This window comes from Prunus avium, chromosome 3 (assembly GCF_965620075.1).
Source record: "Prunus avium chromosome 3, drPruAviu1.hap1.1, whole genome shotgun sequence".
Classification (NCBI taxonomy): Eukaryota; Viridiplantae; Streptophyta; class Magnoliopsida; order Rosales; family Rosaceae; genus Prunus; species Prunus avium.
In genome coordinates, this window is record NC_142286.1 from 2,885,859 (window position 1) to 2,910,338 (window position 24,480).

Below are 24,480 nucleotides of genomic sequence, written 5' to 3' on the forward strand. Positions count from 1 at the left end.
TCTATGACACTTCGGCTCATTTATTGATGAGCCTAGCATTTTAAAATGACAAGGCTAATGGGAAAGAAACTCACTCTACCCACATCAATTTTTAGCCCCTTGAATGAATTAGGTTAGAAGTAAGGCAACCGTAGAATATGACATATATGTAAATTATTAATAAAGTGAATTGTTCTAACCATTTCACGTATCGTTTAAAATAATAAACTTTTGATGAAGTAAATGTTATAGACCAAAGTGTCACATAGACTATCAAATCAAATGACACATTTACCTAAATTTCATAATTGTAACTTGTAATGTAATCGGGGGGAGACAAATTGATAGTGTGGTGCCCCATCAATCAACTTTTTTGTTTAATAGCTCCAAAGAGCAGATTTGAAGATTCTTGGTGAAGATGGTAAAAACATCATTTTTAAAAGTGAATGACTTTTGGGGAAGACTAGAATTTTAAATGATGATTGAGTAAGGTGATTGTGGAATTGGAGAGAACTGTTTAGATAGAGGCCTTGAGCTTCTTTGCCTTACATGAAAGGGAAGCATGTTTGTGGTGGAGATTAATGTCTTAGTTGGTTAGAAGGGGATACCTACCTTTGATTCTATGTTATTTTGTTATGCACTTGAACTCTTGCCATGAACATAAAATAAAATAATGATAATAGTTTATATAAAATGGAAAAATGTGTTGACTAAACTTATTAAATGGGAGCCACCAAACCAATTATTATTATTTTTAATTTTGCTTTTAAAATTATGTAAAATTAAAAATCATTATGGTTTTGTAGTGGGATTAAATTTATTCAGCCCAACAAACTTGACCATGACTAAAAACTTTGTTAAAAGCTTTCTTCTCTCATGATCATTTTCATATGCTTATCCATCCAAACCATGTTTTTTTATATAAAATTTTTGTATGTGTGAATCACACATTAAAGAATAATCATATAATACATGGTTGTGAAAATGCCACAAAGCCTCACGTTTAAAATATGAAAAGGACCTCATTCTATGTTCACCTTTAAATCTTTAATAAAGACAGACACTTGCTAGAAAAAAAGAAATCAACTGGGTCTAGACTAATGTTCTCGAGTTTGAACTCCATCACATCTTAATAGCGTATGTAGTTTAGACTATCGCTTGTATTTTTAAAAAATTCCCTTTTCAAACAAAGCCGCTAATTAAGGAGGGTGATTATTACTTGATAAGTTTCTTTTCAGTCTTTGAGTGGAAGACCTAAATATTTGTCTGCCACGTGTCCTCAAATAAATGCAGCTACTAATCATGTACGAGGAGGACCACCGTGGTCCATATGGCCTACCATGTGGTCCATCACTTGGAAATTTTGCCAAGATAAACATGCGTGAAATGACTTTGTTTTTAATTCGCCGTTGGATGGTTGTGGAGATTCGTGAGATGAAATTACAATTTTAGGACTTGTCACCACCCATGATTTTATTAAACGTGGGCCAAGCCATTTGATACTTTTTGCTGCTGCTCTGACTCTGAGAGCAATTCATAAAGCTAAAAGGCATTCCAAATTTGCTTTGAGGTTCGAATTTTGGACCGACATTTTTACTATGTGACACAGACTCTTTTTTTTTTTTTTGGGGTGCGGAGGGAAAATGTGGCATTGTGTAGAGAGGAGAACCACAAGTGATGAGACCAATTACATTAAAGCAAGTAGCTTTCTATAATTTTGGTACATGCACAGATGTGACATGAATGACATTTTATCAACCATAATTTAATGTCTTGGACATTTTGGATACCAAAGCCGAAAGAAAGAAAGACCTTGCCAGGGACTTCTAGAAGTGGTTAAGAGTATTTACCCTTATATCATAGGTTTATATTCAATTCCCCCTTCCTCAATATCGCTTGTATTAAATAAAAAAATTTACTGAGTAACACAGAACAAAGGATTACGAATTGACCAATATTTAACATAAGATGTTAGGCTAATTATATAACCATCGCAAAGCAGAAGGGAGAAGAAAAATGCATTTGAATATTTATAAAAGATTTGCGGCAAACTACATAAACAGTTGTCAATATTGCATTTCACTCCCAGGAAAATCTTGATGATGTGTTACAAGAATTGGGCCAAATGAAGCCCTACTTCAATGACTAAAACAGGATGCAACTAGTACCAAGTTCAACTCAATTGGCCAAACAATTTTCGTAACATTATTGTTTTATGAACATGATACATATTATAAAGCTTATTTGCCGATCAAAGTGCTCCACAACATACTAATAACCGATATTCGGATAGCAACTAACTGCAATGCCACAAGTCTAAGGACCCGGATGAATCAGGCAAAAGAATACAATACTTGCAAGAGTCTGAAATCACCATTCTCCCATCAATGGGATTAAACTTTCACTGTTGTCACCTGCTTCAGAAGCATTTGCACAACATCACTTGAAATCCTTGAGGCCTCGGAAGAGAGGTGATCGATCTTGTGCTCAGTTTCATGTTCGAGACGCTTCACATTAGCCCCTGAATCTCCACTGCTCTGCTTGGTGGCCATATGAAAACATGGGGGCAAAATGCCAGAATTAACACAGTTGTATCCACAACAAAAGTCAAGGGACGGCTTCAGATATTAAAAAACAATGGGGGATATACTTATAGTTGGTATACTCATTTTCTAGAAATTGTAAGGCACACATGAAAATGACATGGGCAAGCCATTGGAAAACTGAGAATGCCAGACCTAATGAACATTCAATGCATAGCTTTCACTAACATCTACATACCGCTGCAACTTTCTTCTGGAACTGAAGTTCCACTTGGGAACGGGATTCAGCAATCTCCCTTTCAGCCTCATCTTTGGCTTGTTTCAGTCTAGCCATTTTTGCTACAAGCAGAAAACCAACCACCAAAGCAATTAGAAGAAAACTCAAAATGCTAAATTATGGCGTAAAATCTAAAACCCTTTAAAAGAGCACATTAGGACTGCACATTTCATACATGATTTCACCTAAATAACGGTCTTGATTCATATTTTGACAATACCATATGTTTGACTGTCCACAAAAGAAAATTACACTATATATAAAATCATGGACAAAAAGAACATCCCTTCCAATGGGGAAGTTGGAGGCATTATGCTTCTCCAATTAAAAGCAAGAATTCATGCTTCGACACAACTTCGCAAGAGGCCAATTCATAAACAATGCAACATAGTCCCTTTTGTTTGCAAAATGCAAACCCAGAAATTCATGCATCAAGTTAGTGAACAAAGTGCAGAAACAAACAGATAATAGATTCATATACAAAATACCCTAATAAAAAAAGTAAATCTAAAAGGAAAAAAAAAATACCACTTCTGGCAGCATTGACAATGTGTTGAGCTTCTTGCTCTGCAGTCAGCAATTGTTGAATTCCACCTTGACCCCTGTTGGATGCCATACTTTCTGGAAGGAAAAAAAAGACACCTATTCAAATTAGGCATCCTATAGCATAATGTACCCATATATCATCTTGCCATCAAATTATGCATCCTCAAAACTGAACAGAAACATACTTTCCAAGCATACAGATTACACAATTCCAGAAACAGAGATTCATGCACAGAGATTCAAACAATAATAGACCCTTCAATCCAGAAACCCTAGAAATCAAGCAAACCCCTTCAATCCAGAAAACATATGTAGATCGATGAAACAAAACAGAAACTCAGATACATTCACAGATCTCTAACACAAATCAGATAAAGACCCAAAAAAATGAGCTGAAAACTGAGAAGGGGCCACGAGTATACCTGAGGAGGTGGTCGACGGCACCGGCGCAAGAGGGCTCACCGGAGAAGAGAAAGATTGGAGTTCGATGAGAAGAGAAACAGAGTGGGCAGCGATGAAAGAGTGTTATTCACCGTTGGATGGTTGTGGAGATTCGTGAGATGAGACTCCGGTTTATGATTTGCCATGATTTTAAACGTGGGCCAAAGCATTGGGCCCAGCCCACCTTGAGATCCATAAATCAAACGCGAAGGCCGAACTTGACCCGCCAAATCCAACGACGTCGTATTAAAGAATCAGATTTTTAGCTTTCAGCTAGCTTGGGAAAAAAGTTTTCGTTTTTCCTCTTCTAATAAATCCATCGCAGTAGCCCGCAATAGTCTGATTCTGATACACACAAAGGTAGAAGGAAGACCCAGAAAGCCCTAAGCAGAGAAGAAGAGGCAGAAGCTCAGAAATCGAAGCATTTCAAACATGAGTCGTGGAAGTGGAGGCGGATACGATCGTCACATCACGATTTTCTCGCCCGAAGGCCGTCTATTTCAAGTCGGTAAGTGACAATATCCCAATACCTCCATTGATGTTTCTCCAGTCTCAATCTCGAACAGCGCCTCAAAGAGAGCTGATTTGTGGGTTTTGGGCATTTTAGGTTTTTATGGGTCAATGAGATTAAAGCCCATTTCAATTTTTGTTTTAATGATGAAATCTGAGGAGAAGAGGGGAAAAATCACGATTATGAATCTCGTTCTGTCTAATACAAGTTGAAAGGAAAAAGGAGAAAATCGAATGTTTAATTTGTTTGTATTAGTTTCACTTTGGTGTGTGATACTAGCTAGCTCAATTTACAAATTAGTAAAATTAAGTTGCTCATTTTATCCAGATTTATGGTTTCTCGGGCTCATGGGCTGAAAGCCCACTTAATTTCGATGGTTGAACTTGATCCCTTGTTTGGATGCCGAGAAATCTGAGGGAAATAGCAGAAATTACAAATTTAAATATCATTTTTCATATTACCAAAACAAAGTGTTTAAAAAAAAGAAGAAAAGCATTTCAGGTTGGAATGGGGTGTAAGAATAGAATATGTTTTTGTGTTAATGTTGAGTAGCACATGGGCTCTTCTGTTCTGAGTTCGCTTTTTTTATGATTGATAGAGTATGCGTTTAAGGCTGTTAAGGCTGCTGGGATCACCTCAATTGGTGTCCGGGGAAAGGATTCCGTATGTGTTGTGACTCAGAAGAAAGTCCCGGTGAGTAGTATTGGTTGATTTAACTGAGTCTTTACTTTAGAATGGATGGAATTTGTGCGGGTTATAAATAAATTGTGAAATTAATGCAGGACAAGCTTTTGGATCAGACAAGTGTCACACATCTTTTCCCCATCACAAAGTTCCTAGGGTTGCTGGCTACTGGCATGACAGGTTTCTTTTTTGCTCCTTCTGGAAGCTTATTGGAAGCGCTAACTCAAACAGTTCGTTTGACAAATTTAGATACTTATGTGCTTTTGTTGTTTAAAAGCTCACATTTGGTTCATTCTTTTGGCGTGTAATTTTCTAGCTGATGCAAGGACCCTAGTTCAGCAAGCAAGGAATGAAGCAGCTGAGTTTCGATTCAAATATGGATACGAGATGCCGGTAGACGTACTGGCTAGATGGTAATTACTCTAACTGTTTATACCATATTATGTTACTCTATAATACAACTGAACTTTTAGCTTGCAGTTTTAGAGTACTCCTATGATGTATTATAGTTAAAGTTAAAAGTGTTTAATTGCATCCCATTTATGTTGTGCACTTGTTGAGGCTTTTTTATTTTGGGCCAGTGCAGTTGCTGATTTTAACTGTTCAGAAAGATTTTTCACCCCTTCCCCTTATTTGGATATGTAGAATGATGGACTCCATAATGGGATGACATGGTCCCATGGAATCTTGGACTTGTGTAGTGATAATTTTAAATGACTCCTCTCTCTCTCTCTCTCTCTCTCTCTCTCTCTCTCTCTCTCTCTCTCTCTCTCTCTCTCTCTCTCTCTCTCTGTGGGAACTGAAGACAATTTCTTTTATCTTTCAAGAGAGCAAAACAAAAATGAATGGGCTTGTTTCCACCCCGTCCTTAGAAGTCATTTTACAGAGGGGTAAATTTGACTTAAATTTTTTGAAGATAAGGTGGGTGGGAAAATAGGACACATGGTGGAAATAGCAGCACCCTACTAAGTTTTAATTTTGTCAATTTAGTAACTGTATTAGGATTCGGTCTGATTTGATTCAATTTAGATCTAAAGAGCATACTAAATTTGTGTAATATTACGGTTTGAATTATACACTTTATCCTTATACTAGAAGTATAATCAAATCAAACCAACCTATTTAGTAACTGATTTGATTCAGTCATTTGATTAAACAATCAATTGTAGTTCCTCTAGTACTTGTCAAATAGAAATTCATTCTTTGACATAGATTGAACCGAATTAAATCAAACAATTGTGATTTGGTTTGATTCAATCTAAGATCATATTTTTTGGTGTAAAACGAACCGAACCACTCAAGTTGATTTGGTTTGCCCGATTTAAACGGTTCAAATGGTTTTTTGTTCACCTTAATATCATTTGTATGACAGGATTGCAGACAAATCACAAATCTATACTCAACATGCTTATATGAGACCACTTGGAGTAGGTTTGTTTCTACTCCCTTCTATAGCAGTGAATAACCGTTTCTTCTTGCAAAGAACTACATCATGCAACAATTTTTGCTTTATTAATTTGTGTTTGCATATTTACTGATCCTTTCCATTTATGTTTGTTTCTGAAGTTGCTATGGTTTTGGGTATTGATGAAGAGTTCGGACCTCAACTCTATAAGTGTGACCCAGCTGGCCATTACTTTGGTCACAAGGTATATTTCTGCTTGTGTAACTTATTATGAAGAACTCAAAATACGCAATATCACTGAAAAACCTTCCCACACTTGTTTACAACTTTCATCTATGCATCAACCATTATTTTACTCATCAACAGACACTCATGCAGTTTTCTTTCATCCCTCTTTAGAGCGCGTTTTTCCATTTATAAAAGCACTTAAGGTTAACTTGCACCACTACAATATGTAGATCGTTTCAACAAAGAATGAAAAGTGTGTTCATCTTGAGACATCACTATGAGCTCTGCTCTGCCATAGTGCTATATATAGAGCATCAATGTATGGTGCTTGTTCTCACTGATCAACTATTATGCATCTTAGGCCACAAGTGCTGGATTGAAAGAACAAGAGGCAATCAATTTCTTGGAGAAGAAAATGAAGAATGATCCATTATTTACCTATGACGAGACTGTGCAGGTAGACATTTCTTATCCTTTGATTAATATAAAGCTGTGATCTTGAGTTCTTAGGGCCCAATTTGTTAAACAGGTGCATAAGATTTTTTGCACGTTTGTGAATTAACCTTTAGACTAAATTTCTTTCTGGAGATTTTAGTGGCTGTTAAATAATGAATTATGATTATGTTAGACTTATGAAAATAGGAATGTTAATACGCTCGTTTGATTCCTTATCTGACCTCCCACATATCTTTCATTGTTAGACTGCAATTTCTGCCCTGCAATCAGTTCTGCAAGAGGATTTCAAGGCCAATGAAATTGAGGTATTTGTAACCCTCTTTTAGTGTTTGAAATTTTATACTGTTTTGTGATGGGAACCCTTAATGCATTGTTCGTGGCATATTGTTCATAAACTTTTTATTGCTTGTATGATGTGACAGTATCTGATTTCCACATAGGTTTTACCATGTCTCAAAATTGCTTTCCACAGTTGCTTTCCATATCCTATGTTTTATGCTTTTATTTATCAAATTGCAGCAGTAATGACTTTCATCAGTTAATCAAATTTATGTTAATTTTCCATTATCATTTGTTAGGTTGGAGTGGTGGTAAAGGAGAATCCTGTCTTCAGAGTGTTGTCGACCGACGAGATTGATGAGCACTTGACTGCTATAAGTGAGCGAGACTGAGTCCTTGGGAAACCTGATACTGTCTGGGGCAATGTTTGGATTTGATAAAATGCTGGACATTTTTCTATCCCTTTTGGAGTATCAAATGTTAACTTAAATCCTTTAGCAAGTGCTTATGCAATTTGGCCGGGTCGTTTACTCCCCCTTCTGTAACTTTTGTTAGTTGAAGTTGCTGTTGTTGAACTGTTGAATGATTGTCAACTTCATATGTTTTCATGATTTGTATCCTTTTCCAGAATTAGTAGTTGAGTGGATAAACTTGGCAACTCAAAATTCCTCTTGGTCTCTTCTGTGTTCTTCGGATGTTGATGTGAGGGAAGGATCTCCACTTTTGGACACTATCCAATGTCCTAAAAAAGAAAAAAGAAAAAAAGAGAAAAGAAAAGGAAAGTTATAACATAATTCATGGCTAACGTGACCACTCAGAATCCACACCTTATCCATATTAAAGATCAATCACCATTACTTAAATTAGATTACATTCGGTGTTCTTTTCATGTCCCAAAGAAAAATACTAAGGCTCCTTACTAATAAAGAGCTATTCTTCCTTAGAGACAAATCACTGTTATGTTAATTTTCCTAAATTGTTTAGAAGTCTGAATTTTGTTTTGACATTAGTGCTTGAAGTAGAACACCCTATTTTATAATTTCTTAACATAGATTAATATTATGGTAATTGATTCCGATGAGTAATAGAGACAAATCACGGTAATTGATTCTGATGAGTAATTATTTGCATTAGAATTTTGAAATCGACTTCAATTTCTAATGATGTTAAACATTCCCACTATCTTTTTTATTTATTTATAAATTTATACAAGTGATATTGGGAAAGGGGGAATCGAATATAGGACCTCGAATACATAAGTAAATGTTCTTAACCACTTGAGCTATAAGCTGCTTACTCCCACTATCCAATTTTCAATGGTTGAGCATGAAAACTTTTGCATTAATTTATCATCATATTCTAGCAAAATAAAGAAATTCTTTTTGGTAAATTCATTTTCTTCTACTTGAGAGAAAAAGTATAAGCCAGCGTGTACGGATCTGCGGCTGCCTGCAGATCTCCACCTGATCATCTGATTCATTCGCGCGGACCATCTCAGTTCAGGTCGGTTTCTACTTGCCACATCTCTCCGACTCAGCCTCTTTCCCTGCCCGCCACGTGTCCCCCTCGCCCCAACCCCTACAAAACTACGTCGTTGCCTGGGCGTTTTGCTTCAAAACTGCGCAAAAGCTCTCTCGAGTCTTTCACAAACAAAAAGGAAAACCGAAGAATAAGGGGGGTCTCGTTCTCTTTGTCACAGAGAATAATCTTTTTGATGCCTTACAGACGAAGAGATATTAATTCCCAATAAATTACGCCAAAATCGATCTCTTCAGGTACGCTTTCGCTTACCCTTCCTTATAGCATCAAATCTTCCTGCTCTCCCAAATGTCTCTCAAATTTCGGATTTTTAGGGGTTTTCCGTTAACCCAATTTATCAATTTAATCAGGTTCGATGCAATTTTGTCTCCAACGTTTTTATTTTCCGCTTCTGTATACTTTTCTTGAGGAAAAACATTGATCTTTGGGTAATTAAGCGAAAATTAGGTGCAAAAGCACAAGAAAGTAATGCAATTTTGATTTATTTGGTGTTTTTAGCTCGAGAGGTTGAGTAAAAACCGAGTCTTGCTTATATATTTGTTAATTGCTCTTTGGATTTCAATATTTATAGGGATAGTAAGCTAATGGCAACTGCAACTATGGCCACCGCAGCCGGTGCAGCTGCCTTGTTGTATTATACATTGAACCGTAAGTTACAGTCCCCCACGACTGGCGGTGATGATGACGAAAATGGGGGTGATAGTGTGCCAAATCAGGCTCCTTTGGGAATTGAACGGGTTTCGCATAGGTTAATTCAAGCCCCGGCTACATGGTTGGAAACCATCTCGACCTTGTCAGAGACTCTTAGGTTTACTTACTCCGAGACTTTGGGGAAGTGGCCTATAGGGGATTTGGCATTTGGAATCAGCTTTCTTCTGAAGAGGCAGGTAAAATGCTTTCATGGCCATCGTTTCGTTACTTTGCTGAATTCAGTGTTTGCTTAGATTTCATGTTTTTGCGTGTGGGGTTCTCTGTTAATGTGCTGAATTCAGTGGTTATGTTGATTTCATGATTATCGTATGTGGGTTCTGCGCTACTTTGTTGGTCTTTTTCATGATTATAGATGGTTATTGCTTTTGCGCAACTTATTTACATATATCTATTTTCTGAATATAATACTCAATCTAGAGATGGAAAAAAAGGTGGTTGATTTATGAAAAGCTTCATTCTAACTGAGAGTTAGAAATAGAATTGGTGAAAAATGTGACTTTATATTTTGCAGCTTTAAAAATCATTACTCCATTCTTCTTTAGGATATTAATGACAATGAAACTGGCATTTTTGAGTTCAAATGTTGTTTGCCAATCTGGAGATGACAGATTTTATTGTTTGTTCCAAATTGTTAAATTAGTTTTTCATGTTTATACCAGGCGAATGAATTTATTTTATTTTAATTTTTTGGTTTGGATGAATGATATTTGATACTATACTGTCTGTACTTTGCAGGGAAACTTGCATGTTGTTGGTGTATTTGGTGGAATAGACAGTCAACAGCTAAAAGGATCTCAAATAATTGCTGAACTCAAATACCTCTTAAACTTGCTGACACTGTGTTGGCATTTTTCAAAGAAACCTTTTCCTTTGTTTTTAGAGGAGACAGGCTATTCCGAAGAGAATGTTCTTCTTCAGGAACCCAAAGCAGGAGTAAGTATCTTAATTTAAATAGTGTTACTGTTGTACTGATTGTTTGCCAGTGCCTTTATGCGTGATTTTACTGTCAACGGTATTGGAAAATAGTTGAGCCGTATCTATCCATTAATATCAAATCCTCTATACACTTTCTGCTGCAGATCTTGAAGCCTGCTTTTACAATTCTTGTTGATCATGATGAAAAATGTTTTCTCTTGCTGATTCGTGGAACCCATAGTATTAAGGACACTCTGACAGCTGCAACGGGAGCTGTTGTACCATTCCATCACAGTGTTGTACATGAGGGAGGAGTCAGTAATTTAGTTTTGGGTTATGCGCATTGTGGAATGGTTGCGGCTGCTAGATGGATTGCTAAGCTTGCAAAACCCTGCCTTCTAGAGGCACTTGACCAATATCCTGGTTATGAACTTAAGGTAATGGTATTTATGGGATTTTCTCTATGCTACTACTCATCTTAACAAATCAATTAGTAGACAGTTTATGAAGATAAATTAATTGACTACTTAATTTCTTGTTTTCATATACGATACTGTGCTTTATATTTCTTATCTTTGTGTCAAGATATCTTTTGTGTGATGTAGTAGTTTCTAGAAAGTATACTTTTGTAGGAGTCTTCTTGGTTCTTAAACTTTTCAGTATCAGATATTTTCTTGGCATCTGTAATCTGTGTCCCTGTAGCAGCCTTGCTGATGCAGATCTCGGTGGAGAATTTGTTGATTGGTTGATTAGTTATTTTCAGCACAGTCTTCTCCTGTTAACTGTATCATTCTTTTTCATCCAAAAAAAAAAAACTGTATCATTCTTTACGTAAATTATATATACCATATGACCAGCTACTGTTCTTTCTTGGAACTTGATTGAACTTACTATCGTTGTCTCTTCTTAATTGCTTTGGTGGCTTCCAACAATATTATGGTCCATAAGATTAAGAAATTTACCAAAAGTAATGGTTTCTGACAGATTGTAGGGCATTCTTTGGGTGGAGGCACAGCAGCACTTCTAACATATATATTGCGAGAGCAGAAAGAACTTTCGACAACCACCTGTGTGACATTTGCTCCAGGTTTGTGTTCCTTACATGCCATGGCCTAATATTAATTTCAGTGCTACTCATCAAGTCTTGTTCCTTTCTGAAGTTCTGTCTTGTATTATTTTGTTCTGAATCCTGATGTTTGTTTAGTTTAGCATGGTGTAAATTGTTTGGTTGAGTATTTCTTTTAGTGATGACTTGATATACATTGCAGCTGCCTGCATGACATGGGAGTTGGCAGAATCAGGTGGTGATTTTATTACTTCCGTTATTAATGGAGCTGACTTGGTGCCCACATTCTCTGCTGCGTCGGTGGATGATTTACGTGCTGAGGTTATGTTCTAAACTCTGGTTAATTAAATCATGTTGATTTTGATGAGAGGGTGCTTCTTGAGCAATTACTATGTTTTCCTTATAATTGATTTGGAAAAAGTGTGTAGTACTGAACTTATATTGTTTCTGCTGATAGAAGGTTTTTTACTGTACTTTTTTGGTTCTTCTAAATATTTTGTGCTCTAACTTGTGATTTTAGTCAGATTACGACCATGAAGTTGAAAAAAATGCATGCAGGAATTCCTTTTACTCCTAGCATGCTCTTTTCTCATTTATAATACATGGAGATATTATATTTGTCAAGTATACCCAATTTATTATTATTGTTATTATTATTTTTCACACGAAAGCTTATTAGCTTCAATAAGTTTTCCTACACAGCCATACTGTGCTAGTAGTTGGATCTCTGGCTTGTTGGTACTTGACAGGCTTGCATACTTGCTATAGTTCTTGTGGAACATTGCTAATGCTGATATTCCTGTGATGCTTCTAATATGTGTTTCTTTCTAATATATTCTTTTATTCAATTTATTTCGTTTTACAGGTGACAGCATCTGCTTGGTTAAATGATTTGAGAAATCAGATCGAGCAGACAAGAATCCTTAGCACTGTCTATCGTTCTGCCTCAGCTTTGGGTTCGCGGCTTCCATCCATTGCCAGTGCTAAAGCAAAAGTTGCTGGTGCAGGGGCAATTCTGCGCCCTGTTTCCAATGGCACACAGGTAGCCTTTTGTCTTTCTAGTGTAATTTTGCTACACACCATCTTCTTTTCCTTTCTGAACCTTCTTGTAAGAAATTGAATATTATTTTTAGTCTTTATTGTGTCTTGTGACATTCTTGTTATAGAAGCTATCAACCTTGATATTTGGTGGTTGAAACCTATATTCCTCTTCTATCTAATCATTTGGTTGGCTTGTGAAACTTTCTAATTTCACAGGTTGTTATGAGAAGAGCCCAGAGCATGGCTCAAGCAGCATGGACTCGTCCTTCCCTTAATTTGTCGTCATGGTCGTGTGTTGCGTAGATACAGCTGCACCAAAATGGATTCAGTTGCATCCTCAACTTGTGATACTCGCAAGTGCACGAGCCGTTTGGTAGTATAGCATATGTAAGTGCGAGGTCGATCCCACGAGGATTGGTGATTGAAAGATCCAATTCATTTTTCCTACACAAAACAGAAATGAAAAAGAAAGGAAATAAATAAAACAAGGAAGAAAGAAATAACTAACTCAAGTAGATAAGTTCCCAAGTTCAATTAGATTAATGGATTGATTCTAGCTAAAGTATGATTAAGCCATGGTGTGTGGTCATAACCTTGTGTTCCTAATTCCCTAATTTGATCATTTGTTGTCTAACCTAAAATTAAGCATTAGGAACCCATTAAGCATAGAAGAACATTTTAAACAACCAAGTATGTATCTAATCCCTGTTGTCGAATGTCCATACATACTCTTCCTATTCATAGTTCAATTCGAATTAAAGCATGGTGTCTACTCTTAATTCAAACCAAGATAGCTAACATGCAAGCCTAAATGGTGATCAATCATTCAAACTAACATATTAACTTATAAGCATAATGAATAAGAACAAAAATCATAATTGAAACTTGGAAACTAATCAAACTTGAAACTAAAGAAAAGAATTTACATAACAATGAAAATTAAAGTAGAACTTGGAAAGACTTAAAGGAAAATTTCAGCACAAAGATCTCATTATAACAATTGAAAACTAGAAAGAGAAACTAAGAGAATTTGAGGGAGAGAAGGGAAGGGAGCTCTAGAGAAGTGTTTGAGAGCTCCCCCCCTTGGAGTGTTATTACAAGCTTAGAGAACTTCCCTATTTATAGGCCTAGGGGAAGTGAAAATCAGAATTCAATAAGACTAATGCATACAACACTTGAATTATAAAATCTGAAATGGTTGATGCACTTGTATTAGAAAATCTGAAATGGGTGATGCACTTGTATTAGAAAATCTTGAATTGGTTGATGCACTTCACCACTAAATCCCACCAGCAGCCCTAGCTCATCTTCATGTCACCATGACCAAGCTTCCAACCAGAAATGATAGCTCATACCTAGCTCACCATGACCAAGCATCCAACCAGCACATGCTGAGGTCAGCATGACCAGCAACTTCAAGGGCTTACAACTTGGGCTTCTCTTAATCAAATTAGGACTTTAAGCACTCAAACTTGAAGTTCAGAATGTCTTCTTTCCAGCCATATATCATTTGGGCCAATCCAAGGTCGGAGGAGGAAGTTAAGGCCAAAACAAATTGCTAACTCATTTTGCGCGCTGATAAAATCCATCCTGAGCATGGCTCTGTGTTTGCTAGGTAACAGACTCCATATTTATCCAATGGGGCTGAATTTTGGATATGTTATATTACACACCCATTGGAACAACTTTCATGAAGAATGTGGCCTCATCCGAGCTATGTAGGTTGCTGAAACAAAGCTTGCAATATGACCTACGAAACTGGACTGGCAGGGGGCTGTAGCCAAAATGAGTTTGTCTTTAAGCTCTTCATCAATTCATCCAAATTAGGCCTTAACATGCTTGAATTGCATGAATTATGTTCTCCAAAGCCATCATTGTTACCTAAAGCTCAATTAACTGAAAGATAAACACAAAAAGGATTAAAAGCACAAGTTTAACTCAAAAACATAACCAAATCATAAGCTAGAAGGGTAAGAAATAATATACAATTATGAACCGATCAAATACCCCCAAACCTAGATTTTGCTAGTCCTCGAGCAAAACAACACAAAACAAAGTTAAAAACAAAACTAGAAGTTAACTAAACCACTTTCGTAGGTAACTCGATTGCATTTAGCATATGCAACAAGCCTTTAAACCTCTAGGCATCCCTAGTAGGAGGAGTTGTGTCTCCTGAGGGTTTAACAGATACGATACCCACAAACGTTTTACTGACTCTGTAAAACAAAGTAATTAGAAAACTTAAAGATTGTTAGTCCTTAAGCAAAACCAAAAACAAAAACAAACACAAAAACACAAAGAACTTAAAACAAAAAAAATAAAACAAAAAGAAAAACAATTAAAAAAATAAAAAGAACTCAAAACAATCTTTCCGAACATTTTCTGAAGAGAAATGACTCATGCACATGACTCAAAAGTTTTTAACAATAAAAGCTCAATTTTGGACATTATTCACAAAGCGGCAAAGTTCAAAACATAATATGCTCAAAGTGTGGTAGTGTGATAGCCAAATGCAACAAATTCCCCAATCTTAGTTTTCACATAATTTCAAAAATCATACAAAGCACAAATTCAACTTCAAATCTCACCAAAATTGTCCTCTCACAAATGAATCACTCGGAAGAGGGCTACAATGCAACACTCAGTTATAAACATGAGATTAGAGTTAAACCATAAGGGACTTAACTCGCAATAGAAAGATGAAGAACTTGCATTAATATGATCTCAAGAAGGATGCCAAACACTTAAAAGTAGAAAAATAAATGCAATTCAACCACATGACATTTAAGATCAATTTAGGTCTTTAGCATAGGTTGTAATGGGGCCAAGGGTGTAAGGTGAGTAAGAAATGAAGGGTATGGATAAAACAAAGTCCAAGAAACTCAAAATATAAGAGCATAAAACAATTGTTTACAAGACTTCGAATCATCACGATTAGATTTTTTCTTTTACACGATCAAAACTCCTTATACCTTCATTTACAATTATTCATACTCCTTTCCTTGAATTGAACAAACACCAATTTATTTAGAAGGCCCAAAAATGAAACCCAAAAATGAAATTTCATTCAACCACCACTTAATCACAACTTTCTCTTTTCTTTCACCAATTGTGTGAATTTTTTTTTTTATTATTATTATTTTTTTTTGATGTAATATCCCTTCCCAAACTTAGCTTGAAAAACACATCCAAATTAGAGCTCATGAATTCCTTAGAAAGGTAAATATTTGTTTTTCGGGCTAAGGCGAGGAAATATAATTGGTAAAATGAAAGAAAAGGTTTACATGTAGGCTCAAAATGGTAAACAATGGAAAATCATGCTTAAGCATGCATAAGGTTAGCTTGAAAGGCACAAACGATCCAAAGAAGGCCTTAATATCACTTCTTAAAATGTCATGAAGTCAAATTGCATAAGAATGAATGACTTTTAAGTGATCAACCAAATCAATGAATAATGAGATCAAACAACAACTTTGATGACAAGAAAATAAGAGTATGTGTATAACACTCATGAATTGAAGTACAAGGCTCAAAAGCTCACTTTATATGGTTATATAAGTCTAATTTATGCTTGATACAATTCTTTGGGTCATGCAAATCCTTTAATTGGAAAATTATGAAACAAATGGCAAGTGCAAAGAAGGTTTCGAACATGTCATGCTAGAACGATGCCAAATTAATTAATTAATTAATTATTATTTTTTACAATAAAAATTTACAAGGAAAAAAATAAATAATAAATAAAATTCAATTTTTTATTTAAGTCATGCAACATTTATCACAATCTCATCAAATGTGTTCGGAAAGTGACTAAACAAAACAAGATTCAAAACAAGAAAGAAATTTAAATTTTTTTTAAATTTTTTTTTTTTTTTTTTTTTTTTTTTTTTTTTTTTTATAAAGAAAAACGAAGTTTACTTGCTAAACTCCAATACCCCCAAATCTAGAAATGAGCATTGTCCTCAATGTTTAAAAATTAGCCACAAACAATGTCATAACAACAAATGAAAGGTATTAAAGCAAATTAAAAAAAAAAATCACAAAATCACAAAAGAAAACAAAAACAAAATAATTATAAAATAAAAATTACAACACAACCAAACAAACAAACAAAAAAAATGAAACAGTAAACCCTAATCACACAATTCCGAAACCCAAAAAAATTTTGAAGCCCAAAGCCCACAATTTTGAAACACAAACCACGGTGAATTTAACCCACTTTGAAACCCAAACTAAAGTGAAACCCGACCCTCAATTTGTTTTCATTTCCGGCTTTTTATTATTATTTAGTTTTGTAAAAACAAACTATCGAACCGTGAATAGCAACACAAAGAGCGGGATTTTAACATGGGTCATGATGTCTCGGTTCAGTGTAAGGGACCAACAGACAGGGTGAGACACGTGTCGACACATAGAGGCGCCGCAGACTCCACAAGCAAAAATTACGGGCTCATGGAAAGGCGCGAAGACTTTACTGAACGCGTTCGTTCAGAAAAGACACGTCGTGATAAATGAGTTGGGTATGGTTGGAAGGCGAGAAGGTTGTGGGACTCAAGGAATGCTGGAGATTCAGAAAATGCTCAGATGCTGCAATGGCTAGGGTTTGTCAAAGACTAAGTCTATAAGAAAGGGTGAAAAAAAAAAACGCAAACTCAGAAACACACAAAAGAGAAAAGAAAGAAGAAAAAAAGAGAGTGAGAAATCAAATGGCCTCTAACTACCCATTTTCGTTGGATCTCAACCTAGCTCCACCGACTCAGACACGAGGCCAAGCAGCGGCACCAGTATGGATGCCCTACTTTGCTTCCGCACGGGGGCCTGTGACAGTAACTGACTCAATACTCCTGGACAACGATGTTGCCATTGGAGTGGGCAGAAATCTGGTGACTCCTAAAGATATACGTGTTCTGGGGACAAGGGATGACAACCGGGTCGTGAGCGATGCCCTGGCACTGAGCGTGCAGAGTACGGCAACAGTCGCAAGTTTGGGTCATCGCCTACTTGCGAAGTCCCATGAGGTAGAGGTGCTGAAAGGTCAGTTGGCGGCGGAGCGAAGTATGGTTGAGGAGTGTCAGACTGCTATAAAAAGCTTGAAAAGGGAGAGGTCAAGGATAGTGGAGGTGAATCGACACCAGCTAGAAGTATTGCGGGACGAAAATAGAAACCTATCAAAGATGGTAGAGTTGTACTCTCGCGACATGCGAAAACAGCTGGAAGACCTAGACAGACCGGGTAAACGCAAACAAGCAGATCGCGAGAGTAGTTACGCTCAAGCTAAGATTGCGATCTTTGGGAGCTCAAGTGATGAGCCCCAAGAAGCTGTGCGTGAAGCCCCGGAAGAGGACAGCCAGAAGGCCAAACTCAAAGCTCCAATGGTCGAGACACCAAGCACCGAGAAGAAATGATTTCCTACTGCATTATTGTTGTTTTTATTTTATTTTGTTGTTTTTGTATTTTCGTTATTTTGTTTTGAAAATAAAATAGTAAAGTTGCAGAAGAAAAAAAAAAGAAAAAAAAAGAAAACGGAAATGAAAGCACACTTCCCAAACTTAAATCAAATAAAGACGACAAACGGAAAAGAAAGCACAGTTCCCTAACTAAAATAAAATAAAGATGACAGCCGAAAGGAAAAAGCAAAAACACAAAGCTCTAGAAAATGAAAGTAACGGGCAAAAACATAAAACACCAGAAAACACGGAAAAAAGAAAAGTAAAGTGAAAGTAAAGGTGCTCCCCCTTGAAGCGATTAGGTCGAGCATGCCCGGGAAATCCGAAATGGTGTTGGCTTTCTCTCATCAGCGTATGTCTATTTAAACCACACCTCTGCAAGCGGATGATACCCAGCATTTCTTCCTGCAAACTCAAGGAAAAACATCAAAAAATTCAGAAGCAAAACAAATGGCATCCTCATGCACTCACCTTGATGATCTCAACCTTGAGCTCTCACTTGCACCACCGAATGCCCAGACAAGGGCTCCTCCAAACACTGTCTTTCCAAACTCTACATATCATCACGGTACGGCCTCAAACTTTGCTGAGATAATACCGAACTTTTCTGAGGCAATGCCGAACAGAGCAGCGCTGCTGGGAGGCATGATTGGTAACAAGCTCACACCGACAGATCATCTGCATGTGGCACAGAGGTCTGACAAGGCAGCGGTGGAGGAGTCCCATAATTTAACTGTACTCCATGCGGTCTCGGCTACCAATTTGGGCATGCGATTGCTGGCGAGAACACGGGAGTGTGCCGCAATGAGCGAGGAAATAGCTTCCTTGAAGGCTATGGTGGCAGACTTGCAGAAGCGGCTCTATTGTGCCAATCAGCACGTGGAAGCACTGCAGAGAAAAAATGAGGACCATGTTGAGCTGCTGCAGATTCTGCAAGTAAGAGAAAACAGAGGCATGCCATGAAGATGAAGATGAAGATGAAGAAGTTGTTTTTATTTTTAATTGTTTTTATTTTTGTTTTGTTTTCTTTTCTTTTTGTTTTTTTTTTTTTTTGTTTTTTGTTTTTATGCAATGTTTGAAATAAAAAAAAAAAAAATTGTTTTAACACTCAGAAATAAACTAACTAACCATACCACGTAAATAAATAAATAAACTAACATAACAAAACAAAAACAAAAACAGAAACAAAACAAAAACAAAGACTCAACAGAAAAGAAAACAAAGAAAATAAAGAAAACTTAATTTAAAAAACACACAATATACAAGCAACTCACGGATGACCAGTTAAGGGCCTCAGAAAACACAGCCAGGGGATCCGGGAAGGTTGGAGGGGTCACAATGGTCCCGCTTAAAACCCAAACTTCTTAGACACCGAAGGTGTCGCCTAAAGAACTCCTAGACACTGTATTAACGGAAGTGCTCACTGAGGTTACCATAAGTCGGCTCATATGAAAAATCTTTTTTTTTTATTTTAAAATTTTTAAGATAAGAAATAAAAACAAATTAAGATAAAATGGAACAACAAACCATAAACGAAAATGAACTAAGTACCCTAAACAAATTCAAACAAACAACATAAATTGTTGTACTAAAAGAAACAAACCAATAAACCAAAGAAAAACACAAACAGCACTTTCTATCACCCGTTTATCACCATTTGGACAGATTCGTTTCTCTGTTTTTCAGCTTCGACCTGTGTTCAGTTTTTAGGCTATAACTTTCCAACCGTAAGTCCAAATTTTACGTTCTTTATATGGTTGGATTCAGCACAGAAAAACAAAGAACTCAACGCGGACCAAAAGGTAAAAACAATGACGGAAATAAACATAATTCAAAGAAGAGAAAGGATTGAAATGCTCCCCCTTGAAGCGATTAGGTCGAATGTGATGCACTTGGAGGTCGCGACTTCTCCCATTGCTCCACACTACCCATTCTTATGATTGAGGTTGCCATCTCTCTCCATTTTTATTAAGCTATCATAAATTGCTAAAACAAACACACAAACTTGAAATGGAATTAAAAGGATTAGGAAATAAAAACTAAAATGAAAAGGAAAATCAACACACATCCAATTCCATGCTTCAAAGCAACAAGCACCAATGGGTTGTGTAAGCTGGGACTTAAACCCAGTTCTCTTGCTTGTTGGGCAATTGTCCTTTTCTGTTGGACTACAAACACAACTTGTCCATTAACGTCATTAACTTTAAAACTTGAAATTGTCTAGAAAAACATGAAAATGAAAAATAAAAATAAAACAAGTAGGGAAAAGAAATAGAACCAAACTAAGTTGCCAATCCCCGGCAACGGCGCCAAAAACTTGTTGTGTAGATACAGCTGCACCAAAATGGATTCAGTTGCATCCTCAACTTGTGATACTCGCAAGTGCACGAGCCGTTTGGTAGTATAGCATATGTAAGTGCGAGGTCGATCCCACGAGGATTGGTGATTGAAAGATCCAATTCATTTTTCCTACACAAAACAGAAATGAAAAAGAAAGGAAATAAATAAAACAAGGAAGAAAGAAATAACTAACTCAAGTAGATAAGTTCCCAAGTTCAATTAGATTAATGGATTGATTCTAGCTAAAGTATGATTAAGCCATGGTGTGTGGTCATAACCTTGTGTTCCTAATTCCCTAATTTGATCATTTGTTGTCTAACCTAAAATTAAGCATTAGGAACCCATTAAGCATAGAAGAACATTTTAAACAACCAAGTATGTATCTAATCCCTGTTGTCGAATGTCCATACATACTCTTCCTATTCATAGTTCAATTCGAATTAAAGCATGGTGTCTACTCTTAATTCAAACCAAGATAGCTAACATGCAAGCCTAAATGGTGATCAATCATTCAAACTAACATATTAACTTATAAGCATAATGAATAAGAACAAAAATCATAATTGAAACTTGGAAACTAATCAAACTTGAAACTAAAGAAAAGAATTTACATAACAATGAAAATTAAAGTAGAACTTGGAAAGACTTAAAGGAAAATTTCAGCACAAAGATCTCATTATAACAATTGAAAACTAGAAAGAGAAACTAAGAGAATTTGAGGGAGAGAAGGGAAGGGAGCTCTAGAGAAGTGTTTGAGAGCTCCCCCCCTTGGAGTGTTATTACAAGCTTAGAGAACTTCCCTATTTATAGGCCTAGGGGAAGTGAAAATCAGAATTCAATAAGACTAATGCATACAACACTTGAATTATAAAATCTGAAATGGTTGATGCACTTGTATTAGAAAATCTGAAATGGGTGATGCACTTGTATTAGAAAATCTTGAATTGGTTGATGCACTTCACCACTAAATCCCACCAGCAGCCCTAGCTCATCTTCATGTCACCATGACCAAGCTTCCAACCAGAAATGATAGCTCATACCTAGCTCACCATGACCAAGCATCCAACCAGCACATGCTGAGGTCAGCATGACCAGCAACTTCAAGGGCTTACAACTTGGGCTTCTCTTAATCAAATTAGGACTTTAAGCACTCAAACTTGAAGTTCAGAATGTCTTCTTTCCAGCCATATATCATTTGGGCCAATCCAAGGTCGGAGGAGGAAGTTAAGGCCAAAACAAATTGCTAACTCATTTTGCGCGCTGATAAAATCCATCCTGAGCATGGCTCTGTGTTTGCTAGGTAACAGACTCCATATTTATCCAATGGGGCTGAATTTTGGATATGTTATATTACACACCCATTGGAACAACTTTCATGAAGAATGTGGCCTCATCCGAGCTATGTAGGTTGCTGAAACAAAGCTTGCAATATGACCTACGAAACTGGACTGGCAGGGGGCTGTAGCCAAAATGAGTTTGTCTTTAAGCTCTTCATCAATTCATCCAAATTAGGCCTTAACATGCTTGAATTGCATGAATTATGTTCTCCAAAGCCATCATTGTTACCTAAAGCTCAATTAACTGAAAGATAAACACAAAAAGGATTAAAAGCACAAGTTTAACTCAAAAACATAACCAAATCATAAGCTAGAAGGGTAAGAAATAATATACAATTATGAACCGATCATCGTGCATGGCCCCTCGTCACCGAGCCTCTGCTGCTCATTCAAACTCAAATGATGAGGGAAATTCTCCAGGATCCTCTGGCAGAAACAAAGAGACTTCTGACCCTCTTCTTACATCCCCAAAGAGAATGACAAGCTCAACTGGCATTGAAACCATTGATCTTCCTGTATCTTCATCTGTAGGAATGGAATGGACTTCAGAGGTTGGTTGTTCTTATTCTGATGGAATGCGTCCAGACACTGATGGTGATGTTGGTAATGAAGTTGAGAGGCTTATGGACCATGATAGACATGAAGACCGCATGACTGAAGTCGAATTGTGGCAGCACCTTGAGCATGAGCTTTATGATAGAACAGAAAGTGAGGAGGCTGATGTGGCAAATGAAATAAGGAATGTGGAAAATGAAATAAGGGAAGAGGAAGAAGCGGCAATTGCAGAGGTAAGTGATGGTCAGCCAGAGAGCTCTTCCCCTGATATGAAGGAAGCACACAGATTTTTTCCTGCAGGGAAAATCATGCATATTGTTACGCATCACCATGGTGGGCCTGAGTGTGAAAGTGGTAGCCCTAGCTCGAGTGCATCGGGTAATGAGCAGCCAGAAGAGACTAGGGTTGGTATTTTCCTCACTCCAAGATCTCTGTACAGTAAGCTGAGGTTGTCACAAACCATGATTAGCGATCACTTCATGCCAGTTTATAGAAGACAGATTGAAAAACTAATTAAAGAACTTGAGGAAGAAATAGCTTCCACTGGAGATTTAGTATTATAGGGAGAGGGAGATTGGAATTATACTGTGTATACGCGTTGCACCGGACTTGGAATTTTGACCCCATTGATTTTGAATCTGAGCTGCATAGAGACGATAACCATCTTTCATTTCTTTGCCGCAGTGTAGGAAGAACGGTGATGGCGTGCTGCAGTCTAGGGATAAAAACACTCTTTTGGCTGCCTCTTTATCACTGAAACCTGTATACAGTTTCCAAAAACCTCATCTTCTGTAAATTGGTTCATTTTTTCTTTTACTTAGTTGGCAGGCAATTTTTAGTATTTCTCTGTTGAACTTGTGGATTATACCGTGTCCTCTTTGGGGTTGCCCTGTTGGGCTTACTTATTTTCAGCCAGGGAAACGCACTCAGAGGGTTACCATCTTGGTCTTGTTGTTGAAACATCTTCTTTATGATTTTAGAAGTAGGCAATATGGGAATGGAAATATTTTTTTGTTAATGTTTTTGCAAATATTCGAATACATCAAGATTGACATTTTTTTTATTCTTTTATTTGCACATCATGATTGAATAGTTGATGGCTTGATGCACTAATCGGACAATAATTTAAATTAATCATAGACCAAGAATCCCGGAAAGGAATTCCACTTGTAAAAGCAATGAGGATTTGGAGTTCCACGTCAAATCCAACTCTTTGAGAAAAAGTCTACATATCATGCCTACTCCCACCAGAAATTTTATTACTCAATTAATTAGCTTGTTTGTTTTTGCCGATATTTACAGGTTTATATTTAATGCATTGTACCAAACCAACGTTGATTTATATATCTATATATCTATATTTATCTATAAATAACCCAAAACCTCAATTAAGAAAAAAAAATAAATCAAAATACAACTTCATTTGAAAGGCACAAATATGTATCATAGTTTTGAAAATACAAATAATTAGAAAACAAAAGGAAAATAAGAGTCAATGTTTAAAAAAAAAAAATTCTATAATTAAGGATTACAAATTCAAAAAACAATTTTGGTTTACGAGCTAGTTCGTGATCTTATGGTACTTATGTTCCTAATACTGAAAGAGATCCCGAATTCGAATCTTCCGCTCCCTACCTATTAATTAAAAAATACACACACAATCATGATTTTGAACTTGTTGACCATAACTCATAGTAATTATCACAAATATTTAATTTATATATGAAGCAACTATTTCATATTTTAGACATCAACACAAAAAAGAGTAGTAGAGAGTTTTGTATTTCTATTGAAGTTTGTGTGATTGTTAATATGTGATGAGTCACTGTCTATGCTCACATCATTCGATCGTTTGAAGATCTTTTTTTTGTTGAAAACCAAGGTATCCCCCGTGCGATTGCGGGAACTAACCCTCAAGGTAATATTTGCCTAAATATTTTTCTTCATTTATTGCTACACAACAGTTAAATATGGAAGTGATGGTCAACCGAACTTTAATTAACTCAATAAATCTTTGAGTTTTTTTTAATTATATATAAATAGGGATGTAATTTATATGTGAATGTGATCATGCTTTTGGTGATTTCTTTGTCGAGATCGATCACAACTTTGCCACTTTGCCAAAGGAACAAAACAAAGGTCTTCTTCTACCCCTTGAAATGAAACAAACAAGCCGAAAG

At 36.5% G+C, this 24,480-nt stretch overlaps 3 protein-coding genes across 4 annotated transcripts; 2 read left to right on the plus strand and 1 right to left on the minus strand.

Moving 5' to 3' along the window:
- Window positions 1-2,031: 2,031 nt before the first annotated feature.
- On the minus strand, window positions 2,032-3,927 carry LOC110768879 (V-type proton ATPase subunit G-like). Its single transcript, XM_021972750.2, has 4 exons — window positions 3,768-3,927; window positions 3,328-3,420; window positions 2,761-2,861; window positions 2,032-2,516 (listed from the first exon to the last, which is right to left on the minus strand). Exons 2-4 carry the CDS (start codon window positions 3,413-3,415, stop codon window positions 2,373-2,375), a joined length of 333 nt encoding a protein of 110 aa, XP_021828442.1. The 5' UTR covers window positions 3,416-3,420; window positions 3,768-3,927; the 3' UTR covers window positions 2,032-2,372.
- A 148-nt stretch (window positions 3,928-4,075) lies between these two features.
- LOC110768878 (proteasome subunit alpha type-6) lies at window positions 4,076-8,014 on the plus strand. The gene is made up of 9 exons (XM_021972749.2): window positions 4,076-4,294; window positions 4,896-4,990; window positions 5,080-5,161; window positions 5,298-5,394; window positions 6,354-6,412; window positions 6,548-6,630; window positions 6,976-7,071; window positions 7,316-7,375; window positions 7,649-8,014. Exons 1-9 carry the CDS (start codon window positions 4,219-4,221, stop codon window positions 7,739-7,741), a joined length of 741 nt encoding a protein of 246 aa, XP_021828441.1. The 5' UTR covers window positions 4,076-4,218; the 3' UTR covers window positions 7,742-8,014.
- Window positions 8,015-8,734: 720 nt separating this feature from the next.
- On the plus strand, window positions 8,735-23,318 carry LOC110768908 (Alpha/Beta hydrolase fold-containing protein). Of its 2 annotated transcripts, none has more exons than XM_088250307.1 (9): window positions 8,735-9,238; window positions 9,460-9,775; window positions 10,335-10,532; window positions 10,679-10,951; window positions 11,499-11,601; window positions 11,783-11,901; window positions 12,446-12,622; window positions 12,838-12,909; window positions 22,096-23,318. In XM_088250307.1, exons 1-9 carry the CDS (start codon window positions 9,177-9,179, stop codon window positions 22,861-22,863), a joined length of 2,088 nt encoding a protein of 695 aa, XP_088106433.1. In that variant the 5' UTR covers window positions 8,735-9,176; the 3' UTR covers window positions 22,864-23,318. The 2 variants fall into 2 exon arrangements, with proteins under 2 accessions (XP_088106433.1, XP_021828469.2); XM_021972777.2 differs by having other exon boundaries at window positions 8,736-9,124.
- The last annotated feature ends 1,162 nt before the right edge of the window (window positions 23,319-24,480 follow it).